Source organism: Poeciliopsis prolifica, unplaced genomic scaffold, assembly GCF_027474105.1.
Source record: "Poeciliopsis prolifica strain line A6 unplaced genomic scaffold, Auburn_PproV2 SCAFFOLD141, whole genome shotgun sequence".
Classification (NCBI taxonomy): Eukaryota; Metazoa; Chordata; class Actinopteri; order Cyprinodontiformes; family Poeciliidae; genus Poeciliopsis; species Poeciliopsis prolifica.
The window spans coordinates 336,675-351,903 of NW_026562516.1; the positions used below are offsets into that span (position 1 = coordinate 336,675).

The 15,229-nt window shown below is 36.5% G+C and overlaps 1 protein-coding gene across 1 annotated transcript in view; it reads left to right on the forward strand.

Moving 5' to 3' along the window:
* Nucleotides 1-15,229, forward strand: part of lig1 (ligase I, DNA, ATP-dependent) — a 67,661-nt gene that overhangs the window by 44,401 nt on the left and 8,031 nt on the right. Inside the window, exons 21-24 of the mRNA XM_055025284.1 lie at nt 4,953-5,097; nt 5,561-5,643; nt 7,101-7,253; nt 12,291-12,344. Coding sequence (XP_054881259.1) covers nt 4,953-5,097; nt 5,561-5,643; nt 7,101-7,253; nt 12,291-12,344 — 435 coding nt within the window. The remainder of the gene's footprint in view (nt 1-4,952; nt 5,098-5,560; nt 5,644-7,100; nt 7,254-12,290; nt 12,345-15,229) is intronic.

Genomic DNA, 15,229 nt, shown 5'->3' on the forward strand with positions numbered 1-15,229 from the left:
CGCAGCCCCGCCGAGATGGCTGCATCGTCCTTGAATACCAATGACGGTGCTACTGGAGGCTGTAACTGGATAATGATTGTAACGCTCATTGTAATTCCAGCTGAGTGTGTCTTGATTGTGTGTCTGTCTGAGACTCTCGACGTCTGAGAGGGAATCTGCTTCTCTTTCAGACCATGTGTGTGCTGCAGATGGTGACTATGACTGAGTGAGGATGTGTTTGTGTCCTATTTATGCAGAATTTTTAAGTGAATTTCTTAAATCTGCTGAAGACAATGCTAATGAGTGGGTGCTCCCATCATCCTCTACAATATGAGTTCTCCCAAGTGGATTGAAGCCAAATTGCATCATTAAAGGATCTCCACTAACTCTTAAATCCTGCTTTTCAAGGCCATTTCTCAATTTGTTATTTATGCAAATTTTATCTTTTAATATTTCTTTATGCTGAAGCTTTTTCTCATTATCTTGTTTTTGTCCTAAATGATTTATTTATTGCCCACTGTTGATTTCATTTAGCCTCCTAAATTGAATATATGGACACAATTATTAAATTGGACTGCTATCTTTTTTTAAATTTCATTGAATAAATATTATTTTACGCTTCATTGGAACATATAATGTATTTAAATATATACCTAATTGCAAAAGTACATTTACGTCTGAACTAGTTTGACTCACGTATAAGTATAGAAAATAAAAATAATCTTGATATTTTAAAGTATTTCTGAAGATTATATCAGCAGAGATTATTTTGTTCTGTGTTTGATTAATCAGGCTATCATTTAGGAATAAATGATGGGTTTACATGTCTTTTAGATGTTATTCACATATTACTATAGCAGCGACAAACATTGTCCAGAAACTCTGAACAAAACAAATTAAGAAACAGTGTCGACTCATCCATCCAGCCACATATCTACACATCATTCAATTAATTATTTCCTCATCGTCTGCCCAGCCATTTCTCCATCCATCCATTCAGGCTGGATGCCTGCACATCCAACAACTTATGTTCATCATAGTTTGTCCATCATTCATTCAATTGTTTTTCCATGTCCACATGTCTGTTCATCATTCAATCATCCATATGTCCATCATCCATTGATTCTGTTATTTTTTCATCAATCATTTCTTAATGCATCCATTTTTCCATTCAGCCATTTTTTTAAAAACATGTTTTTTGCCCAACAGATTTACTTTCACAAGTGGAACTATAAAATTACTTTGGGTTTGTTTCAGATGTAATGGACATAGAGATGGAAGAGTGGGAAGAAAAACGTTGAACAAGGTTAAAAGGGAAAGATGAGACTATAGAAGAGACAGATGTGTTGAAAGAATGCAAAATAAAAACCTTGAAGTCTGCTTCTGCATATGCAGAAAGTGACGTTTCTCTTTCTGCATGAAACAGAAACTACAGCGACAAACAGGATATGTATATATAATAACTACATCATGACTAAAAAGTACATTACACAAGTTAGTACAAGATGTATTTAGAGGTATACAGTGGTATAACATTTAATGTCTATTCAACAAACATCTATCCACCCATTTTTAACTCATTTATTAAATAGTTTTCTATCCATGCATGTGGCCTCATGTATCCGTCCATCTAGTCAGCATTAATTCCTACACCGATCAGATTCTCCCACATACATTTAGATGTATGTGGAAAATTCTCCAATTCATTTTCCACTCTGCACAGTTCCTTCTCAATGTATGTGGGAGCGTCTGATTAATATTCTTTTCTTGTCAGGATGCAGGGAACAGGAGAACTATGCTTGCCTGTATTTGAGGTCACATTAAAATAAAACAAATTACTTTTCATTCTGAATAATTTATCAGTGAAGTAATAGTCGTTTTTCTACCTGATAAGTTACCAACAGGTTTTTAAGTACGAACAAATTTAAATGCATGCACTATGAATAAACATGCACAATATTTCATTGTTTATGCGTGCAACAAATGTGTTGCTGTTGTTCCCGAGTTCAGCTGTGGTTTAAATGTTTAAAAATGTTGGCTAAACATAAAGGTCTCACATACCAATTTAACCACATAGGAGAAAAAAAACAAAAACAAAATATGTTAAATTTACCGGTCAGACCTGTCACAGTAACACATTTTTCAGGACAGTAAATTGTCCCTGTAATTATTGCAATAAACAAAATAGTGTTGTTTTGAGACCATTTTCAGGTAGTGACATAATAATTAAAGTTTGAACCAATAAATTTTAATTCTTTTGAAGAACACTTAGCACTGGGGGATACTTTAAATATCCAAAATAAAACACAATGATCAAAACAATCAATAAAATTAATTAAGGGACACTGTCAACCAAATTGCCCTTCGAAAAATATTAATCATCAGAATGGAAATTATCAAGCTCATTTTAATTTATTATGCGATTAATTGATTGCATATTATGACCAGCTTAGTACCAGTTGTACTTATGATTGCATTTAGCTGTTGTACAACAGACATTTTCGGTTTCAAAAAGAAAAAAAGTCCTTGTTTACGGTTCAGAAGTCTTTCTCCAATAATATCAAATGGTACATTTAGAGGTTGGGAGAAAAGTTTCTGCAGCCAACAAAGAAAGCTGCCAAAAATGCTGACTGTGTGAAACCATAACCCTCAGCTAAAACCTGACCAGCCACCTGGAGCTGCGAGTTGAGGACACACGGGACACAAATACAAGTCATCGATCGTACATGGAAAATAACCTTCTTCCAGGCCAAACCTCAGCGGAGGATGAAAAAACCAAGGGCTTCTTTTTTACATTTTTCAACTGAACATCCACTGATAACTACTTGTGAACCGGAAAGAACACTAAACATGATTTTATGGTTGAACGGAGGAAGCTTTGATATGACAAGAAGACTAAGGACAATCCATCTGCATGACACATGTAGTCAGTCTGCTTTCATTCAAGGCTGTGCTTTGATGCGTGCCACCGTGTCATTATATGCCACATTTTGATTTTAATAGCATAAACCAGACAGAAAATCTGCAGAAGCTGTCATCATATAGGTAAATACTGACTTGATCCATACTCCATGCATGTTATGTCATATTAGGGCACAAACATAGACACAGGCAAACATTTTCCATTTTATCTGTGCTGCAAAGATTTGTGAAATGCGCATCATGCATCTCCTTGGATCACATTTAGCTGGATTTTAAATTAACATTTGAATTATTTACCCCACAGACTAAATTGATTCTCAAACCTCCTAGAGATTGCATCTGTAAGAAAATCCATCTTAGCATATTCTAGGCAATGGTGGAAAAAAAAATCACTTGTATGTTTGAGACTTTATTGTTCTGGAAGACTGCAGTTGCATGTTTACATTTCGTGCAAACTTATTTCTACCGTTTCAAAGACAAATGAAAAGTTTCAATTAAAATACAATTTTAATTCCACACCAAAGCATTTAAAGAAATAATAAAATATTCAGTGGGAAAAAAAAAATTCAACCTTAAATAATAGATTTTTACAGTCACTGGTGAGATGCTAATTAGCTTCTGTTATGTTGCAACTTTTAGCCAATAGAAAGCTTTTAACAAATTTGATGTACACAGAGACAGACCTTTTTTTTTCTGTTCGTGCATGCCTTGTAAATAACCCTTTGGCATTTAGGTGGTCTAATGGTTGTTGGTGAGACTAAATACTTTTCTGCACCTTTCAAACAGTTTGTTTTATAGATCTTCAGACTGATCTGTAGATACATTTCAGTCTCCATTTTGGCCTTGTTTGTGACACATCCAGCTGTTTTAAACTTCATTATTGCTTTGGCTTTAGATAAAGCCAGGTTTAGACTATGTTATTTCCAGATTTGTGCAAACTTTCATTGAAGATGCCAAGGCTTGAATAACACTGAATATTTTTTTCAGCTCCAATAAAAGCAAAATAGAGGTAATTTTATTCAGATCAGAAAGTCCATCATGCATGTAATCAATTTTGGAATAATTATAAGAGTAGTACACAGAAAAATTTACATTTTTGTACTTCCATTTGGGTCTCAACTGCTTCTAAAAGCATCAGCTTATTTGGATTAAAAGTGACAAGAGGCCCTGAAACTTCTCATTCTCTTTTTAAATGCGCTCTATAGATAAATTTGATTTGGATTTTGATGAGTATCTACCAGAAGTGGGCTTGTACCACATTTATTCCCCAGTATTATTGCATTATAAAAGGCAATGGGTTATTAAAACAATCCCAAATATTGTTCGACCCAACATTGCAAGAACAAATAATAATAAAAAAAATAATCCAGGTCCAATTTATTAATCGGTTCAAATGTTTTTTTATTCTACTGCAATAAAATTTAAACACATTTTTATGTGTTTTTCCACATCTTTGTCAGAAGTAATGGTTGTATATGGCACTCGGTACAAAAAGCGTTAAACCTAAATGGCTACCCATGCTCAGACATATTTAATTTTAGTCAGATTTATGTTTTGGGCTATCAGGACCAAGAAGCAGAACAGCATGAAGAAGGCAGATGTGTTGATGTCATTTGTAATAAAAATCCTCATCTGTTTACTTTTAGTGTCTTGCCTGCTGTCTGTACTCTTCCCAACCCAGCCAAGTTCTGACAGATTTGTCATATTTAAGAGTATTTGTCACCATTTAGTTAATTTTTCATCAACCCAAAATGGAAAGCGCATTCAAAACTGAATACATAGAAAAAAAGGAAGAAAAAATAAACAAGAAACTGTGTTGTTTGTGCATGTTTGTATGCTTACATGGGCGCATGGGTGTTTGTATCTGTGCCCAAAGCTGGTGCATCCAAGACCGTATTCTGAGAAAGTGCTTGTTTATACGTGTGTGGGCAGATAGTTGATGGTATTTCATCCTTGTCATTGCAAGCCTTCGAGCTATCAGAAGGAAACGGTTGTAATGATGCGGTTTTGCCATTTTCTAATGATGTTTGTGTTTCCGTCTCCACGCTCAGTCCCTGGTGCGACAGCCGCTGTGTCGGCGTCGGGAGCTGCTGAGAGAGAGCTTCACAGAGGTGGAGGGAGAGTTTCTGTTCGCCCGTTCCATCGACTCTCGTGACACTGATGCCATCGCAGAGTTCCTGGAGCAGTCCGTCCGAGGTCTGTCAAACAGAGGCAAACTTTCTTCTCGTTTTCCTTCCTTTGTGTCATTGGTGTTGTGTCATCTTCCAGTTTGTGTCATCTTCCAGTTTGTTGCCTCCCTGAATCTCTTTTGTGTGTGAGTGCTTTGAGTAAAAGTTTCATTTTATTTGTGTCTTTCTCAGCTGCCTTAACTTGTAAACTGTTTATGTGAGTCTATACAAAGCAACAACAGAACTTGTGGGTTGTACAATGGATTTATTTTGTGTTGTGTGTGACTGCAGTATAAAGGATGTGTTTTCCATGTGTATATGAGTTATGTCCCCATCCTTGTCCGCGGTCTCTTTGTTTCCCAAAACCCGTTTGTTTCCCTTTGAGACCCACCAACACAAAGGCACTCCGTATATCCAACAGATAATCTCTTAATTTCCTTTCTGCACGTCCAGAGTCGTGTTCTGGTGCATTAATGTGTTTGTTTGTGCAGACTCCTGCGAGGGCCTGATGGTGAAGACTCTAGAGAAGGACGCGACCTATGAGATTGCCAAGCGTTCTCACAATTGGCTCAAGGTGTGTGTGCAGGCGTGTCCATGCATGTGTATGCGTGTACTGTTTTTATTATACAGGTAGAGTGAGCAGCACTGCTTTTCTTATCAAGTGAACATGTTGCTGGGAAATTCTCCATCCTGAAATTCAAATGGATGCCGCTACAAAAATAGTTGTGCGAAGTTTAAGCATGGCAGCTCTGGTTTTAGTTTGAGTAAGATGGAGGTGCCCAAGTATGACCCTTCAACCTTTAGATGATTCCCTTCTTCAACTGACAGCATCAGGTGTGTTGCAGAATAAAAATGGTATCCCTCGAGGAGTGGATTGGAGCACTGATCTAAAACAACAAGATTAGCTGAAATGAATCCTCTAATAATCCTGGTACCTCAATTACTAAAAACCCTCAAGGCAAGTTATCAAAGCGTCATGAAGTACGTTGTAATAAATACTGTTATTAAACTATTCAGCACACAGTGGTCTGGCAGGAAGGGTTTTTGTATTGCACGACATTTTTTAGTCCAATCAATCACCAGAATAATTGATGGAATACTCAATGGCTATGAATAATTATCTGCCGTTCTAGATTATTTGTCGCAGACTAAATCCATTTCCCCTAAAGAGTTGTTCTGTGATATTTATTCTTAAATTCATATTCAGCAGCAAAACATCTCTGATAGTTGATGCCAGTTTTCCATAAAAAGGATTAAAAGTAAAGGATTTTAAGTGCAGTTTAACTGCTCGTGTTTACTTTTTACATGATCAATTTAAAGTTTACTCTTAGTATGTGAGAATGCAATTTTTTTTATCCAGTCATGGTAGTGTTTCTGTATTTCATTTAAATGCAAAGAAGAAACAAGTAGCCTTGTAAATACAACTATTTCTTCCTGTTACTGTTGGGACTGATGGGTTAAAATGGGCCACAGTTCTTAAATTTAATTCTATTTTACTGCCATTTTTTCATGCACTTTGGACCAATCCTAATTAGCATAAATGCTTTAATTTGAAATTAATTGCAGGTTTATTTTATTTATTTATTTTCAGAAAGAATCCAACATGGCGACACCTAAGTATCCATTGTTTGTAGAACCATTTACTAACAGCGTTTCAAGCTGTGCTTCTTTTAATCTGTTCAGTTTAGAGTAGAGTTAAATCTCGATGCTCTCTTACAAGTGTGTCTTGTGACGTAAACATTTCAACCACTGCTTACTTTTCCTGATTCGATGAGCGGCCATATTGGATCTCAAAGTTCAACTTTGACGGCCGTTCCAGTTGATTTTTCTGACTCTCAAGCTAGAAATTTCTGGTTTTGACTACAAATAACCTCTCAAAGTATTTGTTGAACCTTTAGATTTGTCTGCATGTCAAATTAAGAAAATACATTTAATCCTTAACAGGTAATATTAAGAGTTATGAGTCTATTTTTAAAACTGATTTTCGGTAAATAATATCTCTTTAACTCAGAGGTTTTTTTTCCATTCCAGTTAAAGAAGGATTACCTGGACGGTGTGGGTGACACGATGGACCTCTGTGTGATCGGTGCCTACCTTGGAAAGGGAAAAAGAACAGGCACATACGGTGGCTTCCTGCTGGCCTGCTATGATGAAGACAATGAGGAGTTTCAGTCAGTCTGCAAGGTAAATTTTTATGTTTCATCAAGGGTACAGGAAACCAGTTCACTGCACCCATTTAGAGGCTTTATAAACATGCAAGTTCAGATTTGTTACATAAAGAACAATTAAAAATCAGTTTGTTGAGATTGTCTTGCATTCCTCACATAATCTGAAGTCTTCTGAAGCATTTTCAGGAAGCAGCCAACGCTGGCGTCTTTAGCTTTCACCCCCACATGAAACGTGTGGGAGGTGGAATGATTGGATTAAAAATTGCATTTGTAGTACAAGAAACTTTTGGATCAAACTTATCTTAGACAAGAAATTGCATTATGACACCCAAGGGTTTTGTGCTTCACATGTGCAATATATAATTCAGATTGAGACTTTCAGGCTTTCTCTGTTCGTCATTTCATCATGGAGGATTTCTGTAGAGTGTATTTCTTTCTGTCTGGGTACTTTTTCCACATAGTGTTCTTCTAAGAGTTGGTCTTCCTCTTAAGTTTTGGTTGGGAGAAAATCTTTGTGTCTTGAGAGTAAGTGCCTCTCAAAATAAGTGATAAGCTTGTTGTGAAGCTTGCATTGCCATTTTAGTGTTTAAGTTATAAAGAGCTTAAGCAAGAGTAGTTTGTTCTCTACTCTGTCCTCTAAATTCCCCCCATCTCCACTTTTTTATTATTTTCTTAATATTTTTATCCCTAAAGAAAAAAGAAAAAGATTTAGTTTGCTGCAATTGTAGCAGAACTGTATTGACACAGCATTCCTCTTTTGACTGAAGCGCCTCAGCAAAACAAAACCTGGCTGTATGATATTAAAATCACACTGTTTCATTGTTTTTAATTGTCCAACTGATGCTTAAGTTTATATACAGAAACCTTGTGAAGGTTTTTTTTTTTTTACATGAATATTGCTTTCCAAGCTTCTATTGCCAAGTGTGCAAAGTTGATTATTTAGTCATAACCTTAATGTGTTCAGTCACATTTTTTTATTTACATGCATTTCTATAATGATTTTTGCGCATATTTTAAAGCGACAACCTTAATACTATTTGTAATTCAGTTTATAAGAACTATGTTATGTTGCAGAGGATAAATTTTTTGATTTGGTGCCACCTTGTTTATTTGGTATCAGGAAAAAGTCTGATCTGACAAAACATAGCATCTAAAGTCAACACAATATTGTAACTTATCTCATGTTTTTATAACTAAGCTGTTTTTACTCTTTAACTGCAAGCAGCACTACAGAGGAGCTGCACATGTCCTTCTTGCAGAGATTTTCCTCCAATGTCGCAGAGACAAAACGGTAGCGCTGCACCAGATCCTGGAGTCACAAAGCCATCTTATGTTTTAACAGTGTGACACATCATTACCCCCCAGCTAGACGTGAAGAAGACTCCTCCATACCCTTAGCTTGAAATGTTTTGTAAAAAAAAAAAATGTTCCATGTCAATAGTCTGGTTATAATTTTCTCCTTTTTTATATTTTGTTTAGTTTAAATGTATTCATGATACATTTAAATAATGTGGGGCTAACAGGATCATAAAGAATCTATCATCGCTGGTGTTCTTTAATTAAAACATCCCCATATAAAGGTACAACACTTTCAGTGTCTTGTGATATGATTCAGATTTTTAGGGTCACGATTTGATCCAGAAACAATTTTAGTTTCAGAAATCATTTTATTCTGGAGATTCTCCTTAAATTGTGTGACTGGAGAAGAAGATGTTACAAACAAATATATAATTTATTTAAAACTATTCTATAAGCTTCTATGATGAATCAAATTCCTTGAGTTTATGTTTAAACAAAAATAAGTTTGTTCATAAGATTATACAACTTAAATTACCAGTAGTAGGTCAGCCTGGGTGTCTGACTTTTTGTCAAATAAAAAAAATATCAAAGAATTATTCAAAATGCGTACAGTGGGCGAAACAACCTTCCATTGTGGGTGAGTGGATGAGTAATGCGACATGCAGAATATTTGCAAATAATGGTCCCTTGCATTACTCTGCCTCCCTTTTTTGAGTCTTCAAATAGTTTTTAAACCACTGTTGTTTTGTAAATACAAATAAAAGTCAGTGAAAATGATCCAGCCAGAATATCTGACCCATGTATGGTTCTGTATATTCATAAAAACTGTTATGCAAGCAAATCATTTTACCCATATTAACAGAGGATGACCTAAAGCAGAGTTTAGTACTTTTATCTGTAATTATATTTAAAAAAACAAAAGAGAAATAGCGGCATGATGTCTGAATATCTCACTGAGATGATTGTGTGGATTCAAATCAGGAAGGACGCGTTCTGCAGGACACACGAACTGGACGACAGAAACACTCAGCTGAACTTGTGTAAATATGCTATTTATCTGCCTGTTGCTTTGCTGTAGCCCAGCAGTGGCTATGAGCTGATGCTGTGTGACTGCAGCATCCAGCGCTCCTGTGTGTGCAGCGTTTCATCATCCTCTCGCTCCCTCAACGCTGGGCGTGAAGCAGAGGCAGAACAAAAGAAACCAGAGGATCATACGTTAGCGTTTGACTCACTGTTTCTTTCTCCCCTGCAGATCACATTTATGCTCATGTCCTAGTGAAATGCCCTTGCCACAACATTCAGAGCCAGCGTGAAAATTATTGTAAAAAGCTGCATACAGTTTTATACTTGGACTTTTAGATTCAGGTGATGTTAGCTTTGCAAAGACACCTTGATGAAATCTTATTTGGACTTTTTTTCCACATCTCTATGTAAATCTAAACTTATTTGTTTGCAACCATCAAATTCTAGATTACAGAGTTGAAGTATAAAAAGTTAAAATACAATATTCAGATTTTGTTGTATCGTTTGTTGCCTGCTTGCCTAACAGGCATGGATGACTCAGAGCTACAGACTCTTTTTTTTTTTTTTTTTTTTACTGGTTTTTGACAAAAAATACAGAAAAAACATTTTTGGTGCAGATGTGGACGCTACACAAGAAAGACTTGAGCCCTACAACGTTTGGCACAGCATAAAATCAGGGGAATAAAAGGAAAAACGACCCTTTATCACATGGTTTATACTTGTGAAGAAAGGAGAATGATATTCTGAGGATTCCTTGTAGTCATGGAAAAGTGTGAAATTTGTTGTATTTTCCAGTTTTAGATCATTTTAAGATTTTCAGACCCACTTCAGATTTCCATTTTTAAAAGATTCTGATTGCAAGACAGACTTTCTGTGGAAAACGTTTGGTGCAGTATCACTGTTGTGATTTAATATTAGTTTTTTATTGGATATTATATGGTGATAATTTTATAGTTGGTGTTTATGAGACTTGAAGGAGGAATTCTTTTGCATCCATTTTTCACTTTATTATACTTTTAGCTAAATAGTGTATGAGTTTTTCATGACAATGACAAAGAAATTAATTGAATTCAATAACAAAAATGTTTATCAAATATCACCATTCCCACATTAAGACCTGAAGTTTTAGAAGAAAGAGTAAAATAGATGTCTGGTATTTATTTTAGTTTTGTTTATGTAATGAATGAATTATATTAATTTAGTTACGTTAATCGTTTATATTTAGAGTTAATGTGACAATAGGTCTGTTTGTTCACTTTACAGTTATTTTGTGGCAGGAATCTCTGGGGGTTGGTAAGAAATGTCATTTTTGATTCCTTTGTATGTCTGGTAAATGTGAATTATTCCATCAATCAAGTTTATTTATGTAGCCCATTTCAGCAACTAGGCAGAACAAAGTGCTTTAAATCAGAACAACATAGAAACATGATAAATAATAAACAACTGTGAAAACCAGAAACAGATCACCATAAATACAAATATGTTAATGTTGCATTTATTATGATTCAAGAGCAACTCTAAGCATAGCTTTGTAGTCTTGATTTGAAGGATCTCAGCTGTTTTTGCAGTTTTCTGGAAGTTTGTTCCAGATCTGTGGTTCATAGCAGCTGAATGCTGCTTCTTTGTGTTTGGTTCTGGTTCTGGAGATGCAAAGTAGACTAGAACCAGAAGACCTGAGAGATCTGGGAGGTCGATACAACCTTTTTCGACGTATTGAATCGACAATAATTGACATTAAAACGCTGGGCGGTTTGATTCCCGGCCCGGGGGCTTTCTGCACGGAGTTTGCATGTTCTCCTTGTGCATGCGTGGGTCCTCTCCAGGTACTCCGGCTTCCTCCGACAGTCCATAAACATGACTGTTAGGTTGATTGGTCTCTCTAAATTCTCCCTCGGTGTGAGTGTGTGTGTGTGCATGATTGTTTGTCCTGTCTGTCTCTGCAACAGACTGGCAACCTGTCCAGGTGTACACCAATGTTCGATGGAGATGGACACCAGCACCTTTCTCAACCCCACTAGGGACAAAGCTGTATTATCTATTTATGTATGGATGTATGGATGGACTCCTTTGAATTCCTAAAATTATTCTTTCATGGTAAAGATATCTTCCTTTATCGTCAAACTGCAGCCATTTCCTACAAACACGTTTTTAACGCCTGTAGGCCTCTGTAATGTTATCTCACAGTCAAACAGCACTATTGATTGGATTAAGCTGCTGGAGGAATTTGATTATCAGTCCAACCAAACAAACAAGTCACTATAATTGGCTCAGTGAAAGAGGTGTTGGGTTCTCACTCCTAACAAACTGTACCACAGCTGGCTCGCTAGGAGAACAGATAAATAATGCATAAAGGTCCCACGGCTGAATTAAACACCTCTAAACCTTGAATGCTGCCTCACTCTTGTACAGTTAAACTTCTCACGGTCACTTGCAGAATATATCTGCCGGTGACTAAATGCTAAATTTCCATGATATGCCTACATTTTTTCCCCCTTTCCCACAGCGTGTGTCATCCTTTTAGGTGTTTACTTGTGTCTCGGCGAGTTCAAATCCTTGGAGAGGCGACATGACACTTTAAGCGAATCAGGCAGACAAGATGCTCGAGTTGTGGGGGGATTTGCTCGCCTTTCTGTGTTCTGCCTCCTGCTGCCAAATGTCTGCTGTCGCCCCACGAGGGAATGTGTGTATATATGAGTGCGTGCCTCTCTTATCTCTTCTCATCTCTTTGCAGATCGGGACAGGCTTTAAGGATGAAGATCTGGAGCAGCATTACAAGTTTTTAAAGGTGAAGTAGAGCTGCATGAGTGTTGTAGTGAAAAGCTGGGCTAAAGTGATCAAAGTTTCAGGACTGCTTTACCTTTTATTGTTTTGATATCGTTCTTTTACAATCAAGATCATCCTCCTCAACACAGATGCTAGGAGAGAACTCAATTTGCAATTAGGAATTGCACATTGAAATCATTCAAAGTAGGATTAAAACAATTAATCACAATTAATCGATTGTTGAAATAATCGCCAACTAATTTAGTAATCAGTTGATCATTAATTGGAGTATTTGCTGAGAAAATGTGCTCGAATCTGACCTGAATTGTATTAAAAGTGAATCACTTACCCAGGGGTACCTTCTATGGCTGTGTTTCTCAAACCTTTTCAGGCTTAACCCATTAAACAAACCCTCTCAGACCACCTGTGTTAAGATGATAACGCAACATTTTAGAATGTACAATCTGACATGAAAATACTCATTCACTGATTTTTGTCTCCTTTGTGTATCTTCATAAGGATGGCACTCTGTGTTTTGAGTTATTTGTATATTTTGAAAAGGTGGATTTTAAGCTTTCTAATTATCTTAAACACATAAAAAAGAAGTAGTTCTTTAATGCCAATTAGCAACATTTTAGGGCTGTTTGTAATTTAGAAGCATAAAAAGAAACATACCTGAGTTGCTTTGGCAGAAATAAAAATCTTCTTCACAATTAAATGTAAAAATGATCGATCTACAATTTTCTATCGTATTTATTGTCTGATTTATTCAAAATAGTAATAACTGTTGGCACGCAAGCAGAGCATTATAAGCAAGAAAAGTCATTAAACAAATAACTGTTCTTCACCAATTGAGATGCGGTCATATACCTGTTCAAAAGAATCAAATCATTCATGAATGACTTATCAAAACTCTTGGCTTCCTCCGATCATATCAGCCGGCGGTGTCTTTGGTTTTTCCTTTTGAGTGACTCGGTTTTAAGCCACTTATCCATTTTTTTTTTTTTTAAACGCAGTCCTTTGGTAAGCTAGCTGTATGCGTCGCATTTTGAGCTGAAGTTGAGGCAAACTAATGGTAATTACTTGCAGTACCTTGCGGACCAGTAGGGGGCCTCTAGGGACCACAGTTTGAGAAAGACTGTTCTGTGCGGAGAACAAAAAGCAAATAGTGAATGGATGTATTAACTATCCCTGTAGCTTTGTGCAGGAAAGAGGCAACAACAACATGCACCTCATTATCAGATGCAATACTTTCATCAGAGGCTCTTTCCAGGAAGCTCCCATTACCAAACACAGAAACCCTGAGCTGGGCTACAGACTGCAAAACCAAGCAAAGTACTTATCGCTAATGACCGCAATAACTCTTTCAGTGGCTTTATGCTTAGAAGAGGCAGAGCTAAACACAGAAATATATCCAGTTGGTTTCCAAATGTGGAAATCCATGAATTACTGCTACTTCACCTTTTTTTAAAAAAAAAATGCAGCATTGAGAGGAACTGTGGGGGCGTTTTCTGGCTTTGGATAATGAATTGCTTTTTCAATTTACATTAGAAGAGGTTTGTTCCAGAGCAGCGGAGCAGCAGCATTTTAAGCTGTTGTCAACTGCTCTCTAAAATGATAGCTGTTGAGAGAGCCTGACTTCATTTGACTTCATCGGCTCATTTTAGTGCCGCCGTTTCAGCGGAGAATGGAGCAATCTGTCGAATTTGAAACATTTCTAAATATACATTAATGTACAATGTTTTTTATTTATTTTAAATCGACAAAGTAAGCATTTAAACATTAAAGATTTAAGTATCTGTTGTGTAAACCGCTTCACAAACGTAGCGACTGAGAATGAGGTTTAAAACTTTTCCCTTTTCTTTTTTTCCCGGAGCCAATAAAGCCTGCACTGTAGAGGTTTGTAATGAAAGTGATGGATGGTGAATTAAAGCGAGCCGGCGGTGTGGCCGTGCTGTTCTTGTTGCAGCGACGCTGCAGGCCAATAGGACTCTCGGCAGGGAGACAATTGGCTTGTTTACACGGCTCCGAGTGGTGAAGTGCTGTGTTAAAATGAGGGCGAGCCTGAACCCTCGTTTCACTGCTCAGATGCTGATTTTTGATTCACTTAGAGGCTTTTTAACCAATAACAATGGAATAAAAGGGAAGCAGGTCGCTTTGTGCTAGCCCCTGTTTTCTGTTTCGCTTGATTTGAATGGATTAGATATTTCTTTAACAAATCCTCTATTTATTTTGACTTTGAATTCAGGTTGAATTTACAACAAATATCAGGGCTTGGCTAAGATTTTTTGTTTTTTCCAAAAATAAAATCATACTACTACTAATACAGTTGTAGTAATGCAAGAATAACGTCATATAACAATAAAGTTAAAATGATATAATAAAATCGTAATATTAAAGGAATGTATTAATTTTATGAGAACTCCAACATTAAAAAATAACTTAAAATAACTCTAAACAAATTACTTCAAACAACATGCTATTTTCCAACTGAGAAAGTGAGAGTTTTCCATTTCTTTGTATGAAAACATTAACTTTTTTTTAAATATCTTTGATTTAAAAGATTTTAGTTAGAAAAAAAGTAACCCCTTTTCACCTCTGGATCATCAAAAATATAACAAAAACTGTAAAAGCAATTTGTTATGGTAGAAAAAACTAAAGTAGGCATCAAAAAAAAAAAAAAATCCTATTTGTTTACTGCCAGCAGGGACGGACATAGTCTGTTCCTCCTCCCAACAGCTTGTGGGAAGAAGCTGGTTAACACCCTGCAGGACCTGCAGCAGATGCTTGTTGTGGAGGAACCACAACAAGCATCTGCTTGATCTATGTCTTTTTTCCTGAAGGCTGGAAGGGAGAGTGGGGGGTGGCATGCTGGGAGACGGATGGTGACGGTCCTTAAAGGTGGCT